General features: G+C 43.8%; 1 protein-coding gene across 1 annotated transcript in view; it reads right to left on the bottom strand.

Annotated features, from left to right (window-relative positions):
• The window catches only part of PML (PML nuclear body scaffold), a 44,092-nt gene extending 17,372 nt beyond the window's left edge, over positions 1–26,720 (bottom strand). Inside the window, 4 exon segments of the mRNA XM_082647831.1 lie at positions 4,426–4,496; positions 6,023–6,603; positions 24,380–24,846; positions 26,577–26,720. Of these exon segments, the coding sequence (XP_082503957.1) occupies positions 4,426–4,496; positions 6,023–6,603; positions 24,380–24,846; positions 26,577–26,705 (1,248 nt within the window). The 5' untranslated portion in view covers positions 26,706–26,720.
• Positions 26,721–26,933: the final 213 nt, after the last annotated feature.

Raw genomic sequence — 26,933 nt, 5'->3', positions numbered from 1 at the left:
TTACAGAAGGGGAGGAGAGCCGGATCAGAGAGCGCACCTGTGTGTGGGAAGGGGCGAGGGGATGATCTCCCAGGTCATATTCTCCCAGGCCTCTAGGGAAAGTACACAATCTCCACAGCACTCCCTGTGCCAGTGTTCTGCAAGCTACAGTTGTGACCCACGAGGGGATCATGAAAGCAATGTCACGACTAGCATTTTTTTGTATTACATAGAATAGTACAGAACAGAAAATTAGAGTACCTCCCATGTTTATAAGCGTAATTTGTTTTGCAAAACTTCTGTTTTAGCTACAGGTATGTGCATGTGTATACCCTGTAGGTTAGATGTAAACTATATTTTTTACAGTGGGTGGTGGTCAAAAAAGTTTAAACCACTCTTCACATTCATTAAGACGGCCACTATTAAAAACAAAGTGTGAATGAGAAATGTAGAGAAGTTGGAACCGCTGTGCACTGTCGGTGATGACGCAGCCACTACGGAAAACCGTATGGTGGTTCCTCAAAAACTAAAAACAGAATTAGTACATGATCCAGCAATTCCACTTCTAGGCAAATTTTATGTTGTATGTATTTGATCACCATTAAAAATGAAAGAGTTGAAAAGGTCCTGGTCTGTCCTTCATGTGTGTCTCTGCAAACTGCTGGCATGTAAGAGAACCTCTTTCCACCTGGGCTGTGAACTCCCCCAAGACAGGGCTGGGCTCCTCTCCACCTCTGTCCCATCCTCCCTGACACCCCCTGCAATGTTAATGAAGCAGGGGACACACATGAGGGCTCAGTTAAGAAAAAAAATCATGATGCCTGATTTATAGCTGTTTTACAGTTTTAAAACAATTTATTTTTTTCTCCATTGTATTGTGACGTCATTGCAAAAAGAGCCTGTGAGAAATAGAGGAGGGAAAATGTCCGAGCCACTGTCCCACCCACGTGCTCCTAGTTAAGCCTGTTGGTGTTTTTCGTCCTTTCTGCCTACAGGCACAGGGTGGCGATGAAAGTACACCAGCAGTTTCAAGAGGGATGAGTGTTGGCCCAAGGAGCCCAGTTCCTGCCTCCTAAGGCAGGAATGTGGGTCCAAGTGTTGCCTTTCTTCTGGCACAACCAGACCATGCCTGCCACCCTCAAGCGGCCACACCTGTCCTTTGCACGCGTGGTATGTGACCCACTTCCATTCCCCAGCTCTATCCACCCTCACCCCCAAGCCTATTACCAAAGTGAAAGCAAGAGACTTTTCAGGAAGAGGATTCTTCTGAGGCTCCAAGTTCAAACTGCTTAGTAGCTGGTAGTGAGAGGTCACAAGACAAGACCTGGCAAAACGCCTAGACCTTATTCACACAAGAGTACGGGCTCTCTTGCTGTTCATTAACCAGCGACTGGCACCTGGAAGACAGTGCACTCTGTGGACCCAGGGCACTTCCAACTATCATTCATATGATTTCTTTGGGGACATTTTTCATTCTAGCACTGTTTGTAATGCCAAAACAACCTGAATAGCCAAGGAGTCAGCTAAAAATAAACATGCTACATCCACCAGTGGACCCCTGTGCAGATGCAAAAAGGCATCAGGAAGCTCCCTGTCTACTGATAAGGTAAGAATTCCCAAATACTGGGGCTTCCCTGGTGACACAGTAGTTAAGAATCCGCTTGCCAATGCAGGGGACACGGGTTTGAGCCCTGGTTCGGGAAGATCCCACATGCCGTGGAGCAACTAAGCCCGTGCGCCACAACTACTGAAGCCCGCGCCCTAGAGCCCGTGCTCCGCAACAAGAGAAGCCACTGCAATGAGAAGCCCGTGCACTGCCATGAAGAGTAGCCCCCGCTCGCCGCAACCAGAGAAAAGCCCACACGCAGCAATGAAGACCCAATGCAGCCAAAAAAAATAAAATAAAATAAAATAAATAAAAAAAAAAGAATTCCCAAATACTATTATGCCTAGGGCACAATACTATGTATATGTGGTAGTGTGCCACTTTTGTACAAAAAAAAAAAAAGGAAAGCAAATATATATAGTCATATTTGCTTGTAATTACATAAAGAAATTTTGGAAGGATATGTAAAAATTAATAAAGATAGGAATATGGTATAAGAACTGGACAGACAGGGGACAAGGTGGGAGAGAGACGTTATTACTTTTAGGTTTTTGTTTCTGACCATGTGATCGTATTGCTTATCCAAAAAATGGGCGAACTGAAACTTGAACCATCTGTGCCTCTATGAGGCTGAGAATGGGAGAGTTTCAGAAAATAAGGAGTGAAGTATGCCTGTAAGTAAAGAATTGAGTGTGTGTACAAAGCTTATTTTCTTTTATCTGGGCAAAAATTAAAACACATTCCTTGGAACAGAGCTGTTGCCGCCTGTTCTGCAGAGAAACTTTTCTTTTTGAGGGCTGTGGTGAATGGATGAACATACGTAATAAAACTCGCAAAATATTTTAAAAATATATAAAACAAAATGAAGTTGCTGGTCAGTCTTAGTGTTTTACAGTATTTGGGAAAACAACTGTTACAGTTTTATTGCTCTGAGTAACTGATAAAGCAGAAACTATCCAGTTTTTGTAGCAAAGGCGTCGCACGCAAACAAGCAAAATGAATGAAAAAGTCAAATGGTTTGCCTCATTCTCCAAGAGCCACAACTCACGCTGAACCGTGAAAGTGGTTTACCACTATCCTAGGTGATCTTTTTTTCCCTCTTCTGGTTTATTTTTTGGTTTGTTTTATTTATAGTCTGATTTAAAACAATCAGATTCAAGTTGGTTAATTTTAGTTATGTAACAACCTGACATGATGGAGGAAAACAACCTTTAAAGGGATTGTGTCTATGGTTTGATTCACTTAGAAATTTTATTTTCTTATAACTTAAGCGCAATAAAATGTGTTTTTTCATGTTAAAAAAAAATGGGCTCAAATGTCCTTTTTTAACTTTTTTTTTTTGGCTGTACCATGTGGCTCGCGGGATGTTGAACCCAGGTCACGGCAGTGAAAGCCTGGAATCCTAACCACTAGATCACCAGAGAACTCCCCTGGTGTTTTTTTGTTTTATTTATTTTTTTAATGGTTTTTGTTTTATTTTATTTATTTATTTTTATCGTTGTTTTATTATTTTTTTAATGCACCATCTTATTTTATTTTTATTTATTTTTTTTAGGGTGTGCTGTGAGGCACATGCAATCTTAGTCCCCCAACCAGGGATCGAACTTGCACCCCCCCTGTAGTGGAAGTGTGGAGTCTTTACCACTGGACCACCAGGGAGGTTCCCCCCTGGTGTTTTTTACTTTTGTATATGGGTATATGGGAATGCAGTACCCAAGGCAGTTAGGAAGTGGCTTCAAGTCCTGCCCCTAGCTTGCTGTGTGGCCTCAGGTTAAGTCACACCCTCTCTGGGAGCCTTAGCTTCATCCTCTGTACAAGAGAAGGTCAGAATCCAAGATATCTCCTAGCTTTGAAACTCTCAGATCCTAAGTTCTGCCTCCTAACAGGAAGCCTCTCCTGATTGCCTCAGCGTACAGCAACCTCTCTCTCCTATAGGCCATGCCATGGCAAAGCTAGAAAGGCTGAACACCCTCACCCTAAGACTTGCTCTCCATGGAGGACCAGTCAGTCCTGGGCCCAGATGCTCAACAGGCACGTACACCTGCATGACCAGGATGGGGAGCAGACCAGATGCCCAGTCCAAGAAGAAACTGAAGAAGCTTATCCTGGCAGAGAGGAGCCATGCATGCAAGCACCCAAGAGGACAGGCTAAAGGGATGCCGCTGCATTTCCACCCAGGGACGCACTCTAAGAGCAGTCCAGCGATGGGGGTGGCTGCCTCAAGAATGAGTGAGCTTCCTGTCCCTGGAGGGTGTGCATGATAGCTGGACAGCCACAGGTCAGGGGTGCTGCAGAGGTAATGCCAACATTAGAGGGAGTGTGGGCACTTCCAAACCCTGAAAACTATGGTCCTTGGAACTATGCTGGCCCTGAAATCACACCGATAGAACCCAGGCTGCTGTGATCACTGTCGGACTCCTGGCCCCATTCTCCATTTGTCTCCAAGATCCATGTGTGGGCGGAGACGAGGGGAAGGTCCACATACCTGGGGTGGGGCACACGGAGGGGAGGGTCATCTGCCGCATCTATCAAGGGCCTGCCTACCAGCGACCACCGCCTTTATCTCCTGTCCATCCCTGGGCCTAACCCCTCCTGAACCCATCAAGAGCTACTTTGGCATTTAGGAGCCCAGAGCCAGCCAGCCAGCCCGCCCTTTGTTCCCTCCCACTGAAGGCTCCAGTCCAGGTCCTTGCTGTCCCTCTCTCAGGTGCTCTCTCTCCTCTACTGCCTGCAGACACAGGGAGAGCAAGACTCAGTTTCCTTCCTTACACAGGGGAACTCCCAACCCACCTGACCGGCAGGACATACCACATCCCCTTCAGACCTCAAGCCCATCTCACCGGGTCAACGTCAAAAGTGTCTCTGGGAGTGCGGGCAGCTTCTGGGCTGGCTCTCCTGTTAACAGCTGCATCTGGAGAACACAGAGAAGGTCACAGGCAGGTCAGAGACATCCCTGGTGAGAAGCATCCTGTCTCAGGACAGTGACAAAGGAAACATTCCTGTTGCTTTTCCTGGAGACCCATTCTCCAGGGCCTCTGGCAGCACTGGGGAAGCTCCATGGAGGGGCTGTAATTGGAAAGAAAGCTCCCTGACTATAATGGGCATGAACTCAGCCAGAAGGAAGAGAAAGGTAGCACTAGAGAGTGCTTGCCTTTGGCTCCAAACCCCAAGCACAGCTCTCTCCATCTTGGGGCTACCACCAAGGCAAAGCATGGACAATCCTAACACCGTTTACTGCTCGCTGATTTCTCTGCATAGTGAGAGCTCCGTGATACTCTTCTGACCTGCACCCTGTTTTTATTAAATCTAAATCTCTCATGCTTCAGAATAAAATAACTCCTTTCTCTGCCACTTCCCGGTTACAACACCCAAGGCAAGCTGTTTAAACTCTATGCAGGTCATTTCCTGTACATGGGTAACAGTCACCACCTAGGTGGAGAAGGCTAAGTCCATGCTCACTCTAGTACTGCACTGTTATAAGCCCACGTCCACTATCTCCAAGGGCAGGAGTGAGCAAGGTCTCCATCACTGGCACCTACCTGAGAACTCTCAGATTCTGTAGCCTCCCTCCCCTTACCCAGTAAGGGCATCCTCACACCAGCTGACCAGACCTCAGAGTCCAGCCTAGAGATTTTGCCAAAGAGCCATTAAAGCCTCCCCACCCTGGAGACCCTCTAGTGTACCCCCTGTGTCTCTTGGAACCCCCCTGATATCTCCAGCTCCTATAAAGGTGCTGCAACTCCTGGATTTGTATTGCAGAGCCAAGCACTGTCTCATTCCTCAGCTATGTCATGGGCCCCACCCAACCTTGTCTCCCAGTTGGACTGGACAACTCCAGGTCAGGAACTGGTGTGCTGTCTCCATACTTCCCAAGTGCCCAGTACAAGGCAGGGCCCATAAAGGTTGGCAGCTGGTCCAGATGGCGGGCCATCCCAGGGGAAAAAGGTCTCCTCCACGGAGCCCTAGCATGGTTCTGGGTAAGCACCCAACCACAGGGGACAGGGGGAGTGGTTTTCAGCTCCTCTGCCCATACCTCATGTTCAAGTTAACTTCTCTGTTGCTGGACACAGGTGGCTTAAGAGAACCTCCTAAAGTGGTTGGTCCCTCTGGGGCTAAAATGATACAGGGTCTGGTTCTCAGCTTTGCCGTTTCTTATCTTCCTCTAGGGTCACAAGATCGCAGCTAATCCACAGGACCTTGTTAATCAGTCAAACGTGACCCCTCTGGGTGGCTTCAGCCTCCTGTCAGTGCCTCCTCTCCCCCAGATTTATCCTGCACCCTGTAACCTATGATGTGATCAAACCCAAGAGACAATAAAAACCCCAGTTTCCTTTTCTGTCATACGGAACTGATCTTCTCTACCCCGCCTTTCCCAAGGGACAGTGGCAAGGCCCAAGCCCTTAAACGATAAACAGGCCAGCCATGAGGGTGGCTTACCTGTGCCCTGGGTGATACGAGAGACGAGATCCTGCAGGCGCACCTTGAATTCGTCGAAGCTGTCCGTGCGCACAGCAGCTCGCAGGCTCTGGGGCTCCTCCTGGCGCAGCTGGTGGAGTGCCTCACGCAGGAAGCCGTGCATGTCCAGCACCTCCTGGTCGGAAGCATAGAGCCTCATCCTCTGCACAAGCATGCTGCCCGTACGGATGCGCTGCAGCACAGCATCCAGGCGGCCCAGTTGGCCTGCTATCTCTTCGTAATTGCGCTGGTACCCTGCATTCAACTCCTCCAGCAGTTGACGCTCCTGATCTAGCACGTGCTCCACCACCTGACGCACGCCCGCGCGGATCTGCTCCTCGATGTCCGCGCGCACGCGGCCCAGCTGGCTGACGGCCGAGGTCATTTGCGCCTGCGCCGCGCCAAAGGCGCGGTCCTGCTCCTGCAGGTCCTGGGTTATGACGTCCAGCTCCTCCTGCCGCTGCTGGATCTCCGTCCTGATGTCGCACTTGAGCTCGCTGTGGCCCCTATCCAGGAGCGCGCACGAGCAGCACAGCGGCTTGGAGCAGCCTCGGCAGTAGATGCTGCGGACACATAGGGCTGGCCTGATTTAGGGCTCGCCTGCTTTTTTTCTCTTTATATTTGTTATTAAATTCCCCTTCAAAAATTACAAAACTTTGAATCATGGTATGTTCCTACGTTCGTGCTTTTCTCAATTCAGTGTTTGTAGTTATGGTGATAGTATCCAAACTACCAATAAAACGTATTAGAACATCAAAAATTACTAAAGTAATAATAGCTAGCCTCCATCCGTGAAACAATGCAAAGACGTACAACAAGAAAGTTAATCATCTCTTCCCAGCCTTTCCGAATTTCCTTTCCCCACCTCGGAGGCAACCAGGTGAGCACCCTGGGTGCATCCTTCACACCTCTCTCTATTCAAACAGCTTTACACAGATATGCAGATTATGCTGCTGCTAGCAGAATTCTAAGGACTTGATACATTTCATTTCACTTAATCCTCCGTTGAGTTTCTTAAGGGAGAATTACTATTATCCTCATTTCACAGATAAAGAAACCAAGACATTCAGAGTTTAAATAATTGGCTCAAATATCTACAACACTTTTGGGCAGGTTGATGTTCTTAAAAAAACATAAGAACATGCTAAACCTTTGCAACTTCCTCCTTTAATTGAACTTTTGTTCAGGACACTCCTCTAGGTCTACAAGTATGGATCTGATGTATTCTCGTTAATAGCTTCTTTACATTCCAGATGGACCACACTGATTCATTCATCCTGTTAATGGACATTCCAGTGATTTCCTGTTTGTGCATTTTTCCCCAATATGCACAATGCTTTCTGTAGCCTAATGCATGCATCCTTTTGTTTCTATGAAATACACTACAAAATAATAGGATTGCTAGATCAAAGAGTATGTATATTTTTATCATTTAATATATTTTAGCCAGCAGACACTTCCATAGCATTTACTATGTGTCAGACCCTATTATGAGCATTTGACAAATATCAACTCATTTAATCCTTCTAACAATCCTATGGAGTGGGGATTATTATCCCTATTTTAAGGATGGGGAAACTGAGCAAGAGGTACAATAACTTGTCCAAGGTCACACAATTAGTAAGCGGTAGAGTCTAGGTGCAAATTGTAGTAGGCAGAATAATGGCCCCCATCCAAGTACTAATTCCTGGAACCTGAATATGGTACCTTACATGGCAAAAGAGACGTGACAGGTGTGATTACATTAAGGATCTTGAGATGGGGAGATTATCCTGGATTATCTGGGTGGACCCAATGTAAGCACAAGAGTCCTCATAAAGGAAAGAGGCAGGAGAGTGAGAGAAGGGAGAGGTGATGATGGAAGTAGAGGTCACAGTGACACTACCCTGCTGGTTTTGAAGACGGAAGGGGATCATGAAATACAGAACGCAGGCAGCCTCTAGAAGCTGGAAAAGGCAAGACAATGGATTCTCCTCAAGAGCCTCTAGAAGGAACACAGCCCTACTGACGTCTTGATTTTAGCTCAATGAGACCCATTTCAGACTTCTGACCTCCAGAGGTACAAAACGATATATCTCTAATGGTTTAGGTCCCTAAATTGGTGGTAAATGTTACAGCAGCAACAGGAAACTAATATAAAAACCCAAGCAGCCTGGCTCAGAGTCCATGCTCTGAAACACTGCAGTGCTGCTTCTTCAAATATTACCAGGAAAAATATTAGTTACTTCCCTAGAAATACTGCTGTAATTTATTCTCACCAGGAATGAAAATAATAAGTTAGCCCACCTGAGGCCAGGAGAAAGGATTTTAGCTGGGGCCACTTTGGCTTGAATTACTGAGATCAACTTGTCCCAGAGAGCCTGCTGGCCGACCCAATTCTAAAATCTTGAAACCAGGTACTAGTCCCTCAGCTTTGCCAGCTCTCAACCTTCCCAAGTCACCCAAGGTGGTAAGGTCCCAGGGCTCGACCCTCCTGCTCAAACACAGGAGACTTATGCCACGCTAGCAAAGCTTCTCTGGAGACAGAAAAGTGTGTGGAAAGTGGGATGGGGGTTGCCACTGGGTCATGAGCCTGGAGCTCCTCCAGCCTCAGGAAATCAGATCTAAGTAACAGAGACCCACATCACCCAGAGGCAGGACCAGTGGCTGTGGTAAGTGGCAGGTGGAGCAGAGAAAAAAGCTGGGCAGATGTGGATCTGACCTCAGCTCTGTGCCCTTCCTTGGCAGGTCATTTAACCTCTCTGCACCTCAGTTTTCTTACCTGTAAAATAGGGATAATTCCTACCTCATATGGGAGTGCTGGAGAGGATCAAATGAGGTAAGCCCTACATGAATGTTTTTTTAAAAGACTATGATTATAATTGCCTGAAATATTAGTGCTCCCTTATTAGACACTACTAATGAGAAATGTTAAGCAATTATGAAAGGAACTCTACAGAGGGCAATTTGGCAGTATTCATCAAAATTACAAATGTATTTATCCTTTGACCCAGCACCCTCCCTTCTAGATATCTTTTCTGCAGCTCTATCTCCATACATAAAAAATAACATTTGTACAACGTAACACAGTCCATAATAGCAAAGAATAGAAACAACCTAAGTGCCCATCACTAGGCAATGACTTACATAAATTACAATGCACCTGTACAATGGAGTACTATGCAGCTGAAAAAAACTGAGAAAGTTCATTATATGGAAAAATCTCTCTGGCAAAATAAGGATGATAATAGGACTATTAGGAGGATTCGATGAGTTAATATATATAAAAGGTTAGAACAGTGACTACCATAGAATGTGTTCAATTATGACAATGTATATTTTAGGTAAAAAAATCAAGGCGTAAAAGTGTATTATAGGGGACCTCTCCTGGTGGCGCAGTGGTTAAGAATCTGCCTGCCAAAGCAGGGGACACGGGTTCGATCCCTGGGCCGGGAAGATCCCACATGCCGTGGAGCAACTAAGCCTGGGCACCACAACTACTGAGCCTGCATGCCACAACTGCTAAAGCCGGTGCGCCCTAGAGCCCACACACCACAACTACTGAAGCCTGTGTGCCTAGAGCCCATTCCCCGCAACAAGAGAAGCCACCGCAATGAGATGCCCGCGCACCACAATGAAGAGTAGCCCCCGCTCGCTGCAACTAGAGAAAGCCTGCGTGCAGCAACAAAGACCCAATGCAGCCAAAAATAACACAAAAGTGCATTATAGGATGCTGCTTTTTGTGTAAGAATGGAAAAAAAATAAGAATATATTCATATTTGATTGCATCTGAATAAAGAAACCTTGAAAGGATACAAATTAATAAAAGTATTTACAGGATGGGGCAGGGAAGAGGTGGAGTGAGGCATTTCACTGTATGCCTTTTAGGTTGCTCTCATGTTTGAACCTTGTGAATGTATTGATATTACCTATGTTTTTAATTAAAGAACAGAATTCTAATAGATGTGGGCAATTAGATAGGCTATAGAAATAAAGGGAGAACTAGAACCAGTTGTCATTTTCCTAGCTTTGGATCCATGGGAGAGGGGCTGAGACCGAGGTGAGTGACCCTTCCTTAGAAAGAGTGTTCCAGGCCTGGGAAGGGGACCCCTAGGGTGGCCTGGCTAGAGGGAGAGCAAGACTTGCTGGGGGGACCACAGTCTCTGCTGGGTCCTCTTCTTAAGCCCCTTCTGCCCCAAATGGGGTCTCCCCAGGGAAACCAGACACCCCTGCCCCTCTGGATGGAAGGAGACAATTGGCTTCAGGTCTCTATTGAGGGGCCTGCATCAGACGCCCTGGGGTCCAAAGCCCCCAACTTTCTGATAAGACTGAGATGCAAACCCTGAATCAGAATGACCCATTGTGGGCCTGCCACCCAAGACCAAGGATGACCTCCTTGGCCTATGGTTCCTTCACCCTCATTCAAAGGACACTTACTGAGCACCCACTGTGTGCTTGGCATTTTGGGGGGAGACAGAGGTGAGGTGGGCACCTACCCACAAGGAGCTCCATGACAAGGACCCAGACTTAACACAGACAGAGAGGTGTAGCTCTGGAAAGCAAAAGGGCACTTATTTGCTTCTGGAACACTCGAAAGAATGAACTAAAACACCACAGAATCAACAAGAAGTTGCTCAGCAAAGTGGCTGGATTATACCAGAATTAAAAGAAGAAAACAGCTTAATTCTATTCCAGCAAAGCAAATGAAAAGACATATGGAAAAATTTTCCATGTTCTCATTCACAACAGCAATTTTAAAAATGCTAAAAAAAAAAAAATACCTAGACATAATCCTAGCAAGAAATACATAGAACTTATATGGCGTAAATGACAAAAACCCACTAAGAGAGAAAGTCTAAAAACAGAAAATTGTATCAAGGTCCTGACTGGAGAGACTAAATAGTATAATATTAATTTTCCTCACGTTAATATAAAGGTTTAAAGCAATTTGAGCCCAATTAAGAATGAGATTTTAAAACTTAACCAACTGATTCTAAATTTCACATGATGAAAAAAAAGAAAAAAAGAAAAAAATAAATTTCACATGAAGGAGTAAACGGATCAAATAGCTAAGAAATTGTTTGAAAAATCAGTGTAAGGAAGGGGATTTTCTCTGCCACTGACAACATTATAGAACTACCATTATTAAAACGGTATATACTAGTCTAATAGTCAAGAGAACAATCAGCACAACAGACCAGATAGTCCTGAAAGAGGCCCTGGCACCTATCAGAATGTAATATTTTATTTAATAAAGAAATGTCCAAACTAATGGACATTAAAGGATTTTCAACAATTATATCACGAAAACTGGCTACAGGGGGGGAAATAAATCAAGTTAGAGCTTTGCTTCATACACTACACCAAGATATATTTTTTGTTTTGTTTTGTTTTTTGTTTTTTTTTCCGGTACGCGGGCCTCTCACTGTTGCGGCCTCTCCCGTTGCGGAGCACAGGCTCTGGACGCGCAGGCTCAGCGGCCATGGCTCACGGGCCCAGCCGCTCCGCGGCATGTGGGATCTTCCCGGATCGGGGCACGAACCCGTGTCCCCTGCATCGGCAGGCGGACTCTCAGCCACTGTGCCACCAGGGAAGCCCCACCAAGATATATTTTTGATGAATCAGAGTTAAATATGAAAAATAACACCATGGAGATATAATAGTTACTATTTACTCTCATGACGGTAAAGACCTTACAGCCACTGAAGACGTGGAAGAAATCATACTATTAACAGATGCAGCTGCCTGAAAATTCAAAACTATTTTTTGGAAAGACGTTCATGACCTCCTATTATAAGAAAAGCACACTTTGTAACACTAAGTGTTGTTCATTCTGTTTTAGATGATTACAGAGACAGCAGGAAGGAAAGGAAAAAGTCTAGACTGATAGTAGTTACCTCTTTCTCTTCCTCCCTCCCCCTTTTTACTTATTGAGATTTTCCAAAAGTTTCCGTAATCAATTCTAAACAAATGAGTTTGGACTTTAAACAGGAGGCAATGGGGAATGGTAAAAGAACATCCCCTCTAGGATTTACAACAAGCTCTTTCTCTTCTGCCTTGTGATATATTGTTTCGTTTATCCCTTTATGACTGTTCAGCGAATTGACTGCATGATTAGTATTTTAATAGAAACCCCAACATGTTTCCTGGGTTCTCAGTCTTCCCATCCAAAAGCTGCCTGTGTCTAAACCACCACCCCAGAGGCCACGTGACAGCAGACAGGATATGGGTTCTGGAGGCAGCCCGACCTAGGCCTGAATCTGAGCTCTTCCACAATTCCTAGCTATGAGGCCTTGGGTAAATTACTTTCTCTCTCTGAGTCTTAATTTCCCCATCTATACAATGGGCCTAAGGATGCTCTCTCACAGACTGTTACAAAGACAAGGGGCTGGTGTATGTGAAGTGACCAGCACAGTGCCAGATACACATCGGACATTCTGGAGCTGTGAAAGAAGAGGGGGCATTAACCACATATGTACACGTGGCAGGGGAGAGCCCTGCTGCTGGTGGGTGAGCCTCTCAACCTCAGGCAGTAAGGAAACATCACCACTGAGTGCGGTCTCTGGGCTCTTCCCTTCCCAGTAGGGACATGCCGCCCTAGACCAGCCACACTTCCCAGTAGGACCATAGCAGCATGGTACTTCTGCTGTACTAGGAAACAGGGTAACTCAGAATGCAGGAAGCAGAAATCCTATGAAAACAGGACTAGTGGAGGAGAGATGGCCCCAGAGCAAAACTCCAGGGCAGGGCCTGGCTTGCCTGAATGGTGACGGAAAAACTCTCCACTTCACTGCCCCCACCTCAACAAGGGTTGATGGGAGCTCTCACTTTGGTGGAGTATGGAAAGGAGTAGCCTCCTTTGGAAATTCAAATAATTAGCTAGAGAGTAATTAAAGGGATCCGTGGGTCATTTACACAGTAGTATGGATGCATTTAATGAGGCTGGTTTCCTGCCATCTCCAGGGTGACACAGTTGAGGAAATAAGATTTCTGAAACCAGGAGAGGAGATGAGTAATTGTAGAGACTGGGATGCTCAAAGAGAGTGAAAGCATTATTCCTGTTGATCTCCCCTCCTCCAACTATTCATTAATTGAGAAGGTGGTGACAGAGACAGGAAAACCTGCCGTCTCAGAGAGGAAGATAACAGAGGTTAAGAGAAGCAGCAAAGAGGGGCTTCCCTGGTGGTGCAGTGGTTAAGAATCCGCCTGCCAATGCAGGGGACATGGGTTCGAGCCCTGGTCCAGGAAGATCCCACGTGTCGTGGAGCAACTAAGTCCGTGCGCCACAACTACTGAGCCTGCACTCTAGAGACCACGAGCCATAACTACTGAGCCCATGTGCCACAGCTACTGAAGCCTGCACACCTAGAGCCTGTGCTCAACAAGAAAAGCCACCACAGTGAGAAGCCCGCACACCACAACGAAGAGTAGCACCCGCTCGCCACAGCTAAAGCCCACGAGCAGCAACGAAGACCCAACACAAACAAAAGTAAATAAATAAAATAAATTAAAAAAAAAAAAGAGAAGCAGCAAAGAAAGAGGAGAGGAGGAAGCCTTGTCTATTTCACACTATGGTCTTATGCTGGTCCCACACCCAAGAAAGAAGAGAAAGTTTGTAGTTTTCCTTCCCCACTCTTTTCTATGTAGGTCTCTGCTTTCAAGACTGGCACATCCATGGTGGACAGTGTTCTGCTGGGCCATGTCACTCATTCAGTAGGTAGCAGGTGCACTGCTGCATGGGTGCCCTGCCTCTCCTGCCCTCTCTATGGCAGTGAATGGCACTACTGTTCAAAGGTCACTCAAGCCAAAGATCAAGGGGAATTCCAGATTCCTCCCCTCTTCGACTGCTTCAACAATGACTCATTATTAAGTCTTGTTAAGGTCTACCTTCACTTACTTAAAAAAAATTACTGAGTACCAGCTAGGTACAGGTATGGGGCTAGAATGCAGAGATGATTAAGGTAGAATTCTGGTTCCTAAATCTGTCACATCAGTTCCCATTGATACTGCCTTTGTTCTTGCCCCAATTATGGCTTATCTCCTTTAGCACTGTCCCCTAATAGGCCTCCTTGCCTCTGGTCTCTCCAATCAACCTTTCCCAGTGCCACCACATAGTATTTCTAAAATGTGATCATCTGGGAATTCCCTGGCGGTCCAGTGGTTAGGACTCCGTGCTTTCACTGCCAAGGGCCCTGGTCTGATCACTGGTCGGGGGAACTGAGATCCTACAAGACGCGTGGAGCAGCCAAAAAAAAAAAAAAAAAAGTTATCATCACCATACACTGAGGTGACTGCAATGATGCCCCTTGGAAGTACAGTCAGAATAGCATCAAGTGCAAGAAATATCTTAAATAACACATAAGTAATATGTTAATGAAGGAGATTCAATTTTTGAACAAAGTTAGATCACTTGGGCAAATTCACTGAGTTTTATAATAATGCACTATAATTATATAGTATTGGATATTAGTGAACATGAACACAATCTGGATTTACATGCCAGTAAATGTTGCAAGAGGACAAGGCAAAGTTTACATACAGTGATTACTTATTAATCTGATTAGGCTATTTCATTTAAATCCAACCTAATTTCAATAAATAAAACGGCAAAAGAGATGGAAATAGCTGAAACAATCAATTAACTAAAGCCGTGAATAAGAAAAATGCTACTGTATATTAAGATAACATTAACATAATACTGTATTAAATAACATATGGTATAAACAGACAGCTCTTCTATTTAGTTGTATCTATCTCAAAATACCTCCCCAACTCTAACAGCTTTGGCAGAACAAATCCAAACTGTAATACATGCCAAAGCGGGCTTCCCTGGTGGCGCAGTGGCTGAGAATCTGCCTGCCAATTCAGGGGACACGGGTTCGATCCTTGGTCCAGGAAGATCCCACACGTCGTGGAGCAACTAAGCCCACGTGCCACAACTACTGAGCCTGTGCTCTAGAGCCCGTGAGCCACAACTAGTGACCCCGTGTGCCACAACTACTCAAGCCCGTGCGCCTAGAGCCCGTGCTCCACAACAAGAGAAGCCACCGCAATGAGAAGCTCCGCACTTAAACGAAGAGTAGCCCTGGCTCGCCGCCAACTAGAGAAAGCCCGCGCACAGCAACGAAGACCCAACACAGCCAAAAATAAAAAAATTAAATAAATAAATTTATTTTAAAATAAAAAGCCAAAGCAGGCATTTGTTACAAAATTCAATGACTATAAAGTTAATCATTAAATGTTAATAGAATCTGGTGACACAGGAAACAAGTTTGTGTCCTTATGTGACACAAACAATTTTGATATTCTCCAGAAGTACTTTTATTAAAATAAGTATAAAATGATTTTATGTAGCTCTGAGAGTATACTGTGGTTCTGATATTTGTTACTCATTCAATACTCACTAAATATTTAAGTTTCCCCCAAACTGTGGTAATACTCTTAAGATTACTAATAAGAAAAAAAATAAAATCATAAATTAAAAACTGTAATACTCATGGTAATAGAGCAAGAGGAAAATGAGAAGGAAAGGAAGAGGAAGAAAGAGGAGGGGTTATGTAAGAAAATTTCATTGAAATAAACAATTTTTAAACTAAAGGAGCAAGCCGGGTTTCAGAGTAATTTGATACAATACGCTCCACACCAAGACAGCTTGGTTAAATTGATACACTTAAGGAATGAAAAATATCTTTAGGCATCGAGACAGAAAAAGGAAATAAATTTGGCCTCAGGCCTCTCCTGGTAGACGTTTCATGCTGGAAGATAAGACAGGAAAGTCTACAAAGCTCTAAAGGAAAGACCGTGACCAGGTATATTACACCCAGCCAAAATGTCATGCAAGCGTAACTGACAGACATTCTCAACACCACGCTAGGAATTCAGAACACAGAAGTCCTTCTAGAGAAAAACTAATTGACAGCATCCGTCCAACCAAGAGCTGAATCAAAACAAAGACTCCATGAAAAGTGGTGTTAAAGTGAAAGGACCAGTGCTGTGCATTAGAGCCATTGTGATGTGGAACCAAGACTACAAACACGGGAGTGGACCATCCTGATCTTTCACGGCAAAGACTTCGTTACTGTCTAAAATGCATTCATTTCATTAAAAACTATAATGACTCCAGCCTCTTGATGCCTTAGTCATTTTTTTGCTTAATCTTAGAGAGGTCTTTTAGGAAATGTTTTAGGATAAAGAAATATTTCTTTGAAGTTTAGCAAGTCTAATTTTACTTTAGTATCTTTTTCTTTCATCAAAGTCAAGGAAAATTAAATTTAACATTGCTTAAATAGCATGCTTCCTTTGAATAAGCTAATTGTAAGGGAAGATACACTCTTGAGCTCGAAACAAGTAACTTGTAGAATCCTTTTTTTTTGCAACTCGGCCAGGTTGTTAGTTGAAAACTACCTGTATGTGGAGGCCGGCAGCACCAGGACAGACTCTGCAGAGTGCAGTCAAGAAATCCTGCGTCCTGTCCTGGCCCTGGCTCAGACAAGATCTCCTATTTGGGGATGAGCTCCCATTAATGTTCGAGCCTCTTGCAACAATTCTCTCTTCCTCAATAATCTTATAGGAAGGTCAGGGAAGTAAGGTAATAGCACAGGAAAAAACATCTCAAAAGACAGGAAAGTGCTTTATTGTGTTAAGAAGAGGTCAAATCCAACCAGAAGAGCCCATTCTCTGACCATATTGGAAAAGGTTTCAGTTTCCTATTGAAAGGCGCTGCCCAGGTACCAAGGGATCGGGAAGCGTCACTCAAGGCTGGTTTCAAGCCTGTCCCCTGCACTCTGGTTCCTGCCACCACTGCGTGATGTCCACCTCTGCCCTGAACCCTCCCCTGGGCTGCCCAGGATGCCTCTCCCCACCTGTTGCCAATCATTCCAACTTCTGGTCTTGGGCTGTCTTTTCCCAGTTTATGATCTTATCATACTTCTCAAACTTGAATAATAGGTCTTTCATTTTCCCCACTCAACTGTAACTAAAGCTCTTCCCGCTACAAGTTTTGATGGTCCTCGATTAATTCCCCTACCCCATCCAGCCAAGCTTTGGGATCTGACACCCCAACATGGGTCTCAGCTCCATCAACAGTCCTAAACCCCCATTACCCTTGGCTGCAAGGCACTCCCCAGCGCTCCCCAGCACATGTGATGAAAAGGCTGGCAGCCACCTTGACCTCCAGGTCAGGCAGGCCATGGCCGTGTGACACTCTGGCCTTCTCCCCATGCTGCCACCTCTGCATTCTTGCAGGCCTCACCCCCACCTGCACCATGGCTCAGCCTCCTAATGTGGCTCCCTTTCCCCAGGTCCAGATTCTTTGCTTCAGTTCCGCTTGGGTCATATATCCAACAGTAAGGTGGTAAATCTCAAATTCTTTACGGAATAGGGTAAAATGTAAATAAGCATGCAGCCAAAGAAAAATCCTGGTCTCCTTGCTCCTCAACTTGCCCAGTTCAATCGAAGTACCAGAGTGCAGAAAGAGGATCTGAACATTATCCCACTCTCTGCCTCAGTACCACCAGTGGGTTTCCAACAGAGTCCCCAAAGGTCCATTCACACTGTGTTCTACAGGATACTCACTGGTACAAGAGTAAACTGCAGGAAAACGGAGCAAACTGAGAACATTCTTTGTCCCGGAAATTGTAGGACAGAGTCCAAACTCTAACTCTCCCATGTTTGACCCTAGCTCACCCTTCCAGCCCCTGCCCTCCTGCACAGCCTTTACTTGCAGTTCCTGAAATGCAGCAGACTTGCTGGTGCCTCTGCCTTTGCACATGCTCCCTCCCCTTTCTGCTTCCTTACAGACCAGGCTAAGTGTGACACCTCCTTGGAAGCTGCCATCCCCAGAAAATCAAGGCTGGGCAGGTGGCCTTTTCTGAGATCACATGCCTGGTGCCAGCCTTCCTTCTTCCTTCTGCCCTTAAATAACTGAGCACACACGGGATGTCAGCCGTCTGGCAAGGGAAAATATGAGGGAGAGGATGGTGTCTTATCACACTGTCCTAAGGGCTACTAGCAGCACAGAGTGACAATGGTAAGCAGGTTTCCTTGAAGCACTCTGCAGCCTTGATTGTTAACTGCAGATCTGGTTCCTCCACCAGACTGTGACCTCAGAGGGCCAGGGCTGCATGTTTGTATTTATACCCTAGCACCTAGCAGAGGGCTTGCTACATAGTAGGAATGTGGGCTGAAAGAATGGACTCCACAGGTGTGGTTGATCAAATGCCAATGGCCCCAGGGAGGACACTCCCAGGCTGAGTTTGAAAGTTTAAAGCCACTTCCGATGCTGCTCCCCATTGTGAGCCCTAAGTCAGCTCAATGTCAAAGGATGGAACGGTTTATTACTGACTTGTAACTTGCAGGAAGTTGTCGGTTATTTATGACACTGAGGTTTTGTGCAGAAGAAACAAGTTGAGTTTTTCCAGTAACCACCGGTAGATTGTGAAACAACTGTGAATTGTGACTGTGTGTGTGCGATTTTTAAGCAATACTGTCAGGTTTTTGAAGCCATCTACCATGCTCAAGGGAAAAGAATCCTGTCCTCTTGCTGGCTGGACCTCCTTGCCCCTTGTACCTTGCCGACTGTGGAGAAATCCACCCCCCACACTAGAGGTGAAGCACTCTGTAAGCTACCACCATCTGGGGCTCTGGGAGAGGCCCCATCCTCACTGCAGGGTAGGAGATGTAAACTGTGGTTTATACAGTTGCTGCCAGCCCCTATCAGCTACTAAGACTGTGCAGTCTAGATGTCCACATTTACACGTGAGCAGACAACACAGAACTACAGGACCTATGAAGAGAATCAGCAGGCAAAATGGGGACCAAACTGATTCCTGGCTCACACTGAAAACAAGGGTAATATAGGAAACATAAACCTTCTAAAAATTCTAAGTTTGCTTTTCAGGGGGATTTAAGAACATACACTGAGAAAACAAGAACAGGCTGACAAGAAAAAGCATCCTGAGAACACTGACCTTGCTTGGCAATTAAAAAAACATGACTGCAACTGTTGCAGCACCATGGATGGACCTAGAGACTGTCATACTGAGTGAAATAAGTCAGGCAGAGAAAGATAAGTATCATATGATCTCACTTATATGTGGAATCTAAAAAAATGATACAAATGAACGTATTTACAAAGTAGAAACAGAGTCACAGATGTAAAACGCAAACTTAAGGGTTATGGGGGAAAGTGGGGGAAGGGTTACAGGGGAAAGTGGGGGAGGAGGGATAAATAGGGAGATTGGGATTGACATATACACAGTACAATATGTAAAACAGATAACTAATAAGGACCTGCTGTATAGCACAGGGAACACTACTCAATACTCTGTAATGACCTGTATGGGAAAAGAATCTAAAAAAGAATGGATATATGCATATGTATAACTGATTCACTTTGCTGTACAGCAGAAACTAACACAACATTGTAAATCAACTCTACTCCAATAAAAAGTTAATTTAAAAAAAGCCACACACACACAAAAACAATAGTTATAAAAAGAAAAAATAAGCAAATGAACAGAAATCAATATATAAAAAAGTAGAAGATAATTTCTTTGAGCTGAAGAAAGACTTGAATTTTCAGTTCAACAATGTCAGAGAGGATTACTGAAAAAAGAAAAGACCTATAGCTTGATCAATCATTTTCAAGAATAAAGAAAAATTATATAAACATCCTTAGCAAACAAAAACAGATTACCCACAGGGGCAAAATAATTAGATAATTAAATTTCTCATCTGCAGCACTGGAGGCCACAAATTTATGAAGCAATGTGTATATACTCCAAGATGAAAGATTTGTGATTGTGACCTCAGAATTTTTACACCTAGCTAAACTTTCCTTTAAATGTGACAGCAGAGAACTCCCTGGCGGTCCAGTGGTTAGGACTCCATGCTCTCACTGCTGAGGGTCCAGGTTTGATCCCTAGTCAGGGAACTAAAATCCCACAAGCTGTGTGGCATGGCCGAAAATAAAAATAAAAAATGAATTAAAAAATAAATGTGACAGCAAATGAAGGACATGCAAGTTAAGACAATCAAGATTCCAGAAAGTAACCTCTGAAAAGCAACCAAAAAAAAATTACTTGAAGTATTCCAGCCAAATGGGAAATTAATAACATTAAATAATTGAAGAAAGGAGAAGATATGTTATAGAAAAAATTATTGTGAGCAATGAAACTAATTAAAATCTAAGATTATAGATAACAAGTGGGTTATAATGTGATGATGACACTTAATAACTGTCAAAAAAGGATGCTTAGAATAGAAAAGACATAAAATTTGGTAATATCTAGAACTAAAATTTCATGTTATTTCAACTATATCTGAATGTGGGAAGAGAAAGAGGGGAGAACAAAAAGTATGCTAAAAGTTTTATCTTATCTGGAAGAACAGTTGTAATATACTCTTGATGGTGAGAGATACAGACACACACACACACACACACACACACACACGTGTGCACGCACGCGTTCTAATATGTTTGTTAAAAATTTAAACCAGAATAGAAAGAGGAGAGAGATATATGATATATCTCTACAAAAAATACACATTTTAAAAAAATCCTAGGAATATGCTAGTCCACAGAATATGGTCCAAGGCCCCAAAGAAAACATCAGTCCCAGATATAACTCAAATACTAGGTGACCATACTGTGGAAATTAACATCAAATATTTAAATCAAACATCACAAGCCACTTGAAAATTTTAGAAAACTCCCTCGCCCAAACTCTTCTATCAAAGAAAAAATGTTTAAAAAGAGAAAAGACTGAAATTATAGATATTTGAGAAAAATGACTATGATTACACTACATCAAAGTTATGGGATGTAGCCAATGTCATACTCACAGGAGAATGTATTAAATAAGGATAACAAATAAATGAATTAAATGTTCCGTTAGATGATGAATAATGAGAGACAAGTAGAAGAGAGAAAATGATGATAAAACCAAAATGATTAGTTAGAAAAAAGGAAAACATTAATATCAGTAAGCAATAAAAGGAAAGACCAAAAAGCTAGTGCTTTGAAAAGATCACTAAAATAACCACAAATATACAACATTAGAAATAAGAAAGGGGACACAATTACAGGTATAGAGGAGATTTTTAAATTATAAAAGATAACTCAGGATGAACTAGAAAACATTCCAAACAATCTGATTCAAGATCCAAAAAAAAAGGGGAAAAGACCCTACTCTTCAAAAAAGGTACCTGTATCAAGATAGTTTTTCAAGAAACCTCTATAAGCTTGAATTGCTATGTTCTTTAAACTAGTGTACAGCAGAGAAATTCTCAGAGTAGCATTTTAACATTTATTGAGTATTTAATAGGTGCCAGGCACTATGCTAAGCAATTTATACATATCATCACGTTCAAAAAAGCTTGCAAACTCATTGAAAGAGCTGTCTTATCAAATGAATAAGAAAACTTGACAAGGAAATCATACATATTCATAAAATTAAAATTAAATTTTAATTTTAAATTAAAATTAAAATAATAGTATATCATGACCAAATAGACTTTTTCCTCCCAGGACTTAAAGAATGGTTCAACATAAAGAAACCTATTGATATAATTCATCATACTGAAAGGTGAAAGGACATCTTCAGAGTCCAAAAGAACACCTATTCCTGAGTTAAAAATAAAACAAAATAACAGCAACAACAAAACTCTAAGAAAACTAGAAGTGGGAGGCAACTTTCTTAATGTGATTTTTAAAAGTCACCTACGGAAATCAATAATAAGCATCATACTAAACAAGAAAACATAAGAAACTTTCTTATGAAAGATAGGTACAAGACAAAATGGCCTTTTCTAACCACTGCTTCACATTATTCAATACTGTCCTGGCAGTGCTGGCCAATCCAATGAAACAAAGCTACAAAGAGGTAATATGTATAAATACTGGAAAGAAAAAAGGTTTTATTATTTGTAGGTGATATGACTGTTTACCTAGAAAATCCAAAAAATCAACTGAAAATCTTACAAGAATAAAAGAGCCCAATAAGATGGCTAGATGTAATATAAATATACATAAATTACTAGCATTAGTGAATGTTAATGGTAACCAATTAGAAATTATAATGGAAAAAGATTCCATTCATAATATTATTACATATTATAAAGTTAACTATAATTTAAAAGTTCAAGATGTTTGTGAATAAAACTATAAAACCCAAAGATATAACCAGAGATGAGGACAATTCTTCCAAGATTTAATGTCACCTGTCAAAATCTCAATGAATATGTAACTTCTGAAACTGCATGAATTGTAACAGCAAAAGCAACTGTACAAATTATGAAAGTAAAATTATTTTTGAAAAAGAATGGGAATTCACCCTATCAAAGCTACAGAACTCCTTACAGTAGTAAGGATCAGCATAAGAATAGTTTGGTGCAGAACAGAGATTTACAAACATATTCATGACTACATGGACATTTAGTACAAGATTAAAAGGGCATTTCAGATCAAAGCAAGAGTGGAGTATTCATAAGCTACAAGGATATATTGTACAACATGGGGAATATAGCCAATATTTTATAGTAACTATAAATGAAGTATAACCTTTAAAAATTGTGAATCACTATATTATACACCTGTAACAAAATACTGTACATCAACTATACTTCGATTTTAAAAAATGGGAAAAAACAAAAAGTGAATTATTCAATAAAAGTTGTTGAGAGAACTGGCTTTCCATTTGGAGAGAAATGCAAAGCAAGGGTTCTTACCTTATACCACACACAAAAATAAATTCCATGGGAATGAAAATTTTAACTATAAAAACAAATTATTAAAATAGAGTATCAGTAAATATTTTCAACATTGGCATAGGAAAAATCTTTCCTAGGATGATCAAAGCCAGATACCACAAAGGAAGAGATTGAGGGATTGGACTACATAGAACTAAAAACTTAAAACACAACACCTCATATTGAATGAATGACAAAGGTCAACACAGGAAAAATATCTGCACTATAACAAGCTCTTACAGTTAAAGACTAATTCCTAAGAGTAAAGAAACAAACAAGCAAAGGCCCTCAGGATGCAATTTACAAATGAAGAAGCTCAATGAATAAAAAACATATGAAAAGCCACTGGACCTCAACCTTAACAATAAACAAAGAAATCCAAATTCAAACAATAGTATCAGCTGTGGAGGAATCCGGTAGTACAGGTGGTAAATCTCCAAGCAGGAAGTAAGTTTAGCAGGAATGGAGCTCTGTCTGAGTGTGCCCCAACGGGCAAAGAATACTTTCACTTTGCAAGCAGATCCCCAAGAATCTTATACAAGCTATCTATGCGGGGGAGGGAGGATTAAAAGTTCACATAGGTATGCTACCTTCTGCTTAAAGGGGGAAAAATAAGACCTATAAGACTATATACTCCTACCTGTGTGTATATTCACGAACTCTGGAAACATTCAAAACTGGTAACCGTGGTTAAACGCGGATGGGGGAGGGAGAAGTGGTGGGTATTAGGCAGATGGGGGACAGAGTGGAATGGAGACTTTGTCCTCTCTATAAATTTTGTTTGTAATTTTTTGCACCATATAAATGTATTATCTATCCAAAAAATCCTGAATTAAAATCCTGTGCTGTTTAGTAAAAATCATTAATATTGGACATGACTTTTTTTTTTTTTTTTTTTTTTGCGGTATGCGGGCCTCTCACCGTTGTGTCCTTTTCCGCTGCAGAGCACAGGCTCTGGACGCGCAGGCTCAGCGGCCATGGCTCACGGGCCCAGCCGCTCCGCGGCATGTGGGATCCTCCCGGACCGGGGCACGAACCCGTGTCCCCTGCATCAGCAGGCGGACTCTCAACCACTGCGCCACCAGGGAAGCCCGGACATGACTTTTTTTTTTCTCATACAGACACTCCCAGGAAGTGCATTGTTCCGGTTTTGACTTTTCAGACAGAAACTAACTACCCACATCTCATCCTACAATCCAGCTATACTGAGACTCCATGGCAATGCTTCTGGAAAATTCCACTATAAGACTTTCTAAAGGGCAGTTTGGCAACATGTATCGAAATGTAAAACTTTCATAACCCTTCACCTAGAAATGGCATTTCTAAAAATTTATCCTGAAGAAATGACTAGATATGGGTGAAAAGATGTTTCTGCAGCATTATTTCTTATAAGGGGAAATTGGAAACTACTGCTATCCATCCATTCGCACGGGACAGCATAAATTGCGGTCATCGCTATCGATGCTGCTGGTCTGTGGACCTTATTTTGAGTTGCAAGACGTTAGAAGCTCCTTTACCCACGTTCCCGGCTGTGAGACTTTGGATCTCTGCTCCCCGCAGCCTCTACCTCGCTCTTAGAAGCTTCACCCCACCCTGGGCAGGCCTGCTTACCTGGTCAGCGTAGGGTCGCGGTGGTTAGGGTTGGAACAGAAGATGTTGTTGGATTTGCGCGTGCCATCCAGAAACTCCCGCGCCGACTGGCTGCGGAGTTCCGCCAGTGGCTGGGCCTCGTGCTTGAGGAACCACTTGTGCGCCTCGATGCACTTGGCACAGAGGAGCTGCTCGCACTCGAAGCACCAGTAGTCGGCCAGCTCTTTGCAGCGGGTGCAAAGGGCCTGCGCGTCCACGATTTGCCGGTACACATGCAGGCGCCGCTGCAAGCTTTGGAAGAAGACGTTGTCCAAGGCCTGCACATCAGGGCCTGGGGGCCAGGGCGCCTGGCAGATGGGGCACTGCCTGCCAGGCTCCTCCAGGCATCCTGAACACAGCGTGTGCAGACAAGGCAGCAGCTTGGGGCACTTGGCTTCTGCCCGGCAGCCCTGGCAGTGCAAGAACTGGAACTCTTCCTCCGTGGCTTGCTGGGGGATCAGAGAGGGAGGTGAGATCTGAAGTCCCAGGAGTCCCCACCCAATGGACACCCGCCCCTATGGCTGGAGGCTGAGAGTGGGACTTCCAATGCCATACCAGGCTGTCATTGGATGATGCAAAACCCAGGCTTATCAGTACCCCAATCCTCCACTTACTCAGGCCTTCCCACTCTCACTCCACAATTTACTGAGCATCTACTTCTCCTAAGACACAGTACTAGGCCCTGAGATAAAAGGATGTATAGGACAAATCCCTGCCTTCAAGGAACTTAAGTTTAAAAATGAGATTCATTAAGTGTATATCACATAACCGCACATAAAGTGCTTAATACACTTTGATATTTCCTCAGAAAGTTAAACATAGAACTACCATATGATCCAACAATTCCACACCTAGATATATACCCAAAAGAACTGAAAACAAGTACCCAGATCCTTCTACACTCATTATTCTGTACACAGCATTATTCACAATAGCCAAAAGGTGGAAACGACCCAAGTGTCCATCAACAGATGAATGGATAAACAAAATGTGGTATATACACACAATGGAATATTATTCAGCCTTAAAAAGGAAATTCTGACACATGCTACAACATGAATGAACCTTGAAGACATTATGCTAAGTAAGATCATGCAGAGACAAAGGGGCAAATATTGTAGGAATCCACTTATAGGAAATATCTAGACTAGGCAAATTCACAGAGAAAGTAGATTAGAGGTTACCAGCCACTGGGGGAAGAGGGGAATGACGAGCTATTGCTTAAAGGGTACAGACTTTGTTTGGATAAAAAAATTCTGTAAATAGACAGTGGTGAGGGCTATACAACATTGTGAATGTATTTAATGCCACGGAATTGTGTACACTTAGAAATGGAGAAAACATACATAATATATATATTTGATAACATTTTACCACAAGAAAAGTGCTTAATACAGTACCTGGCCCATGAGAAATATTCACAAATCTTAACTAGTATTGTTAGTATTATTCTGAGGTGTAAATGCAAATAATGAAAGTTACTGCAATATGGTGTTATTTGTACTTTCATGAAGGACAGTAAAAAGGGCCTGGAAGAACATAGAGCAACTGATCTAAGTAGTTCCTTTGGGGGTCGGGGGTGGCTAGGGAGTTTGTGCAGGAGAAGACTAATAAACCCCTTGGGGATGGGGGTTAGGGGAGCAGGGTGCTCCAAGAAAAGGATCCAAGAAGCTTCCTAAAGGAGAGGCCACAGGAACTCTGAGGCCTTAGCCAAGGCAAGACACCTCTCTCCCACTTTCTGATCTGGGAACTAGGGTTCTTGTTTTTCCACACCTGGGACATGTTGGGGGTTCCCAGGCCGGTGCGATATGGCTACTACTCTCCCTAACAGGTGGTCCTTCGTCTGAGGCAGGGGACGTCTGAGGCAGGGGATAAGAGGCAGGTCCCAGCGTGGGGGCGGAAGAGTCCGGTCCGGGGTGCCACTGACCCTCAGCATCTTACCCCCCTGCTCGTGGAGAATCGCAGCCCAGAGAGGCCCCCCCACTTACTTATCCTCATCCCATTTTCTACTTTCCGTGACCGCTACCCCAAACCGAGAAGGTCAGGACCTCATGCCTGGTCTTCCTTCTTTGTGTCACTCTTTAAGGTGCTTGGCCAACTTCCCCTGTCCCTCCCCACATCTCCCCCAACCAAAATCAACAAAGCCTGAACCCCATCTCCCCAAACGCAGTACTAGTACCTCTGTGGGGCTGTGGCTGTGCTCGTGGCCTTCGGAGAGGGACTCCGGGGGAGGCATGGTGGGGGCGTGGGGCAGTGCGGGGTCCTGCTGGGGCCCCGGAGATCCGGCGGGTTTAGGCTCCTGCTGCATGGAATCCAGCGGAGTTTCGATTCTCGGTTTTGATGCTGAAGGGCGGGAGAAGCTGAACCAGAGGCTTGCGGCTGACGTCTGAGCTCCCGAAGCGTCCGAAAGGGGAGGGGCCCCCAAGCGTCCGCCTCCCGAGAGGAAGTGAGACACTAGCTGTGGGCGGTTCTAGGGGCGGAGAAGTAGACTGTGGGTTCTGAAGACTCGCCTCGAGCAGGGAGGAGGGAGAGGGAG

Source organism: Grampus griseus (genome assembly GCF_964374135.1).
Source record: "Grampus griseus genome assembly, chromosome: 2".
Taxonomy (NCBI): Eukaryota; Metazoa; Chordata; class Mammalia; order Artiodactyla; family Delphinidae; genus Grampus; species Grampus griseus.
This window is presented reverse-complemented; position numbering and strand designations above follow the sequence as displayed.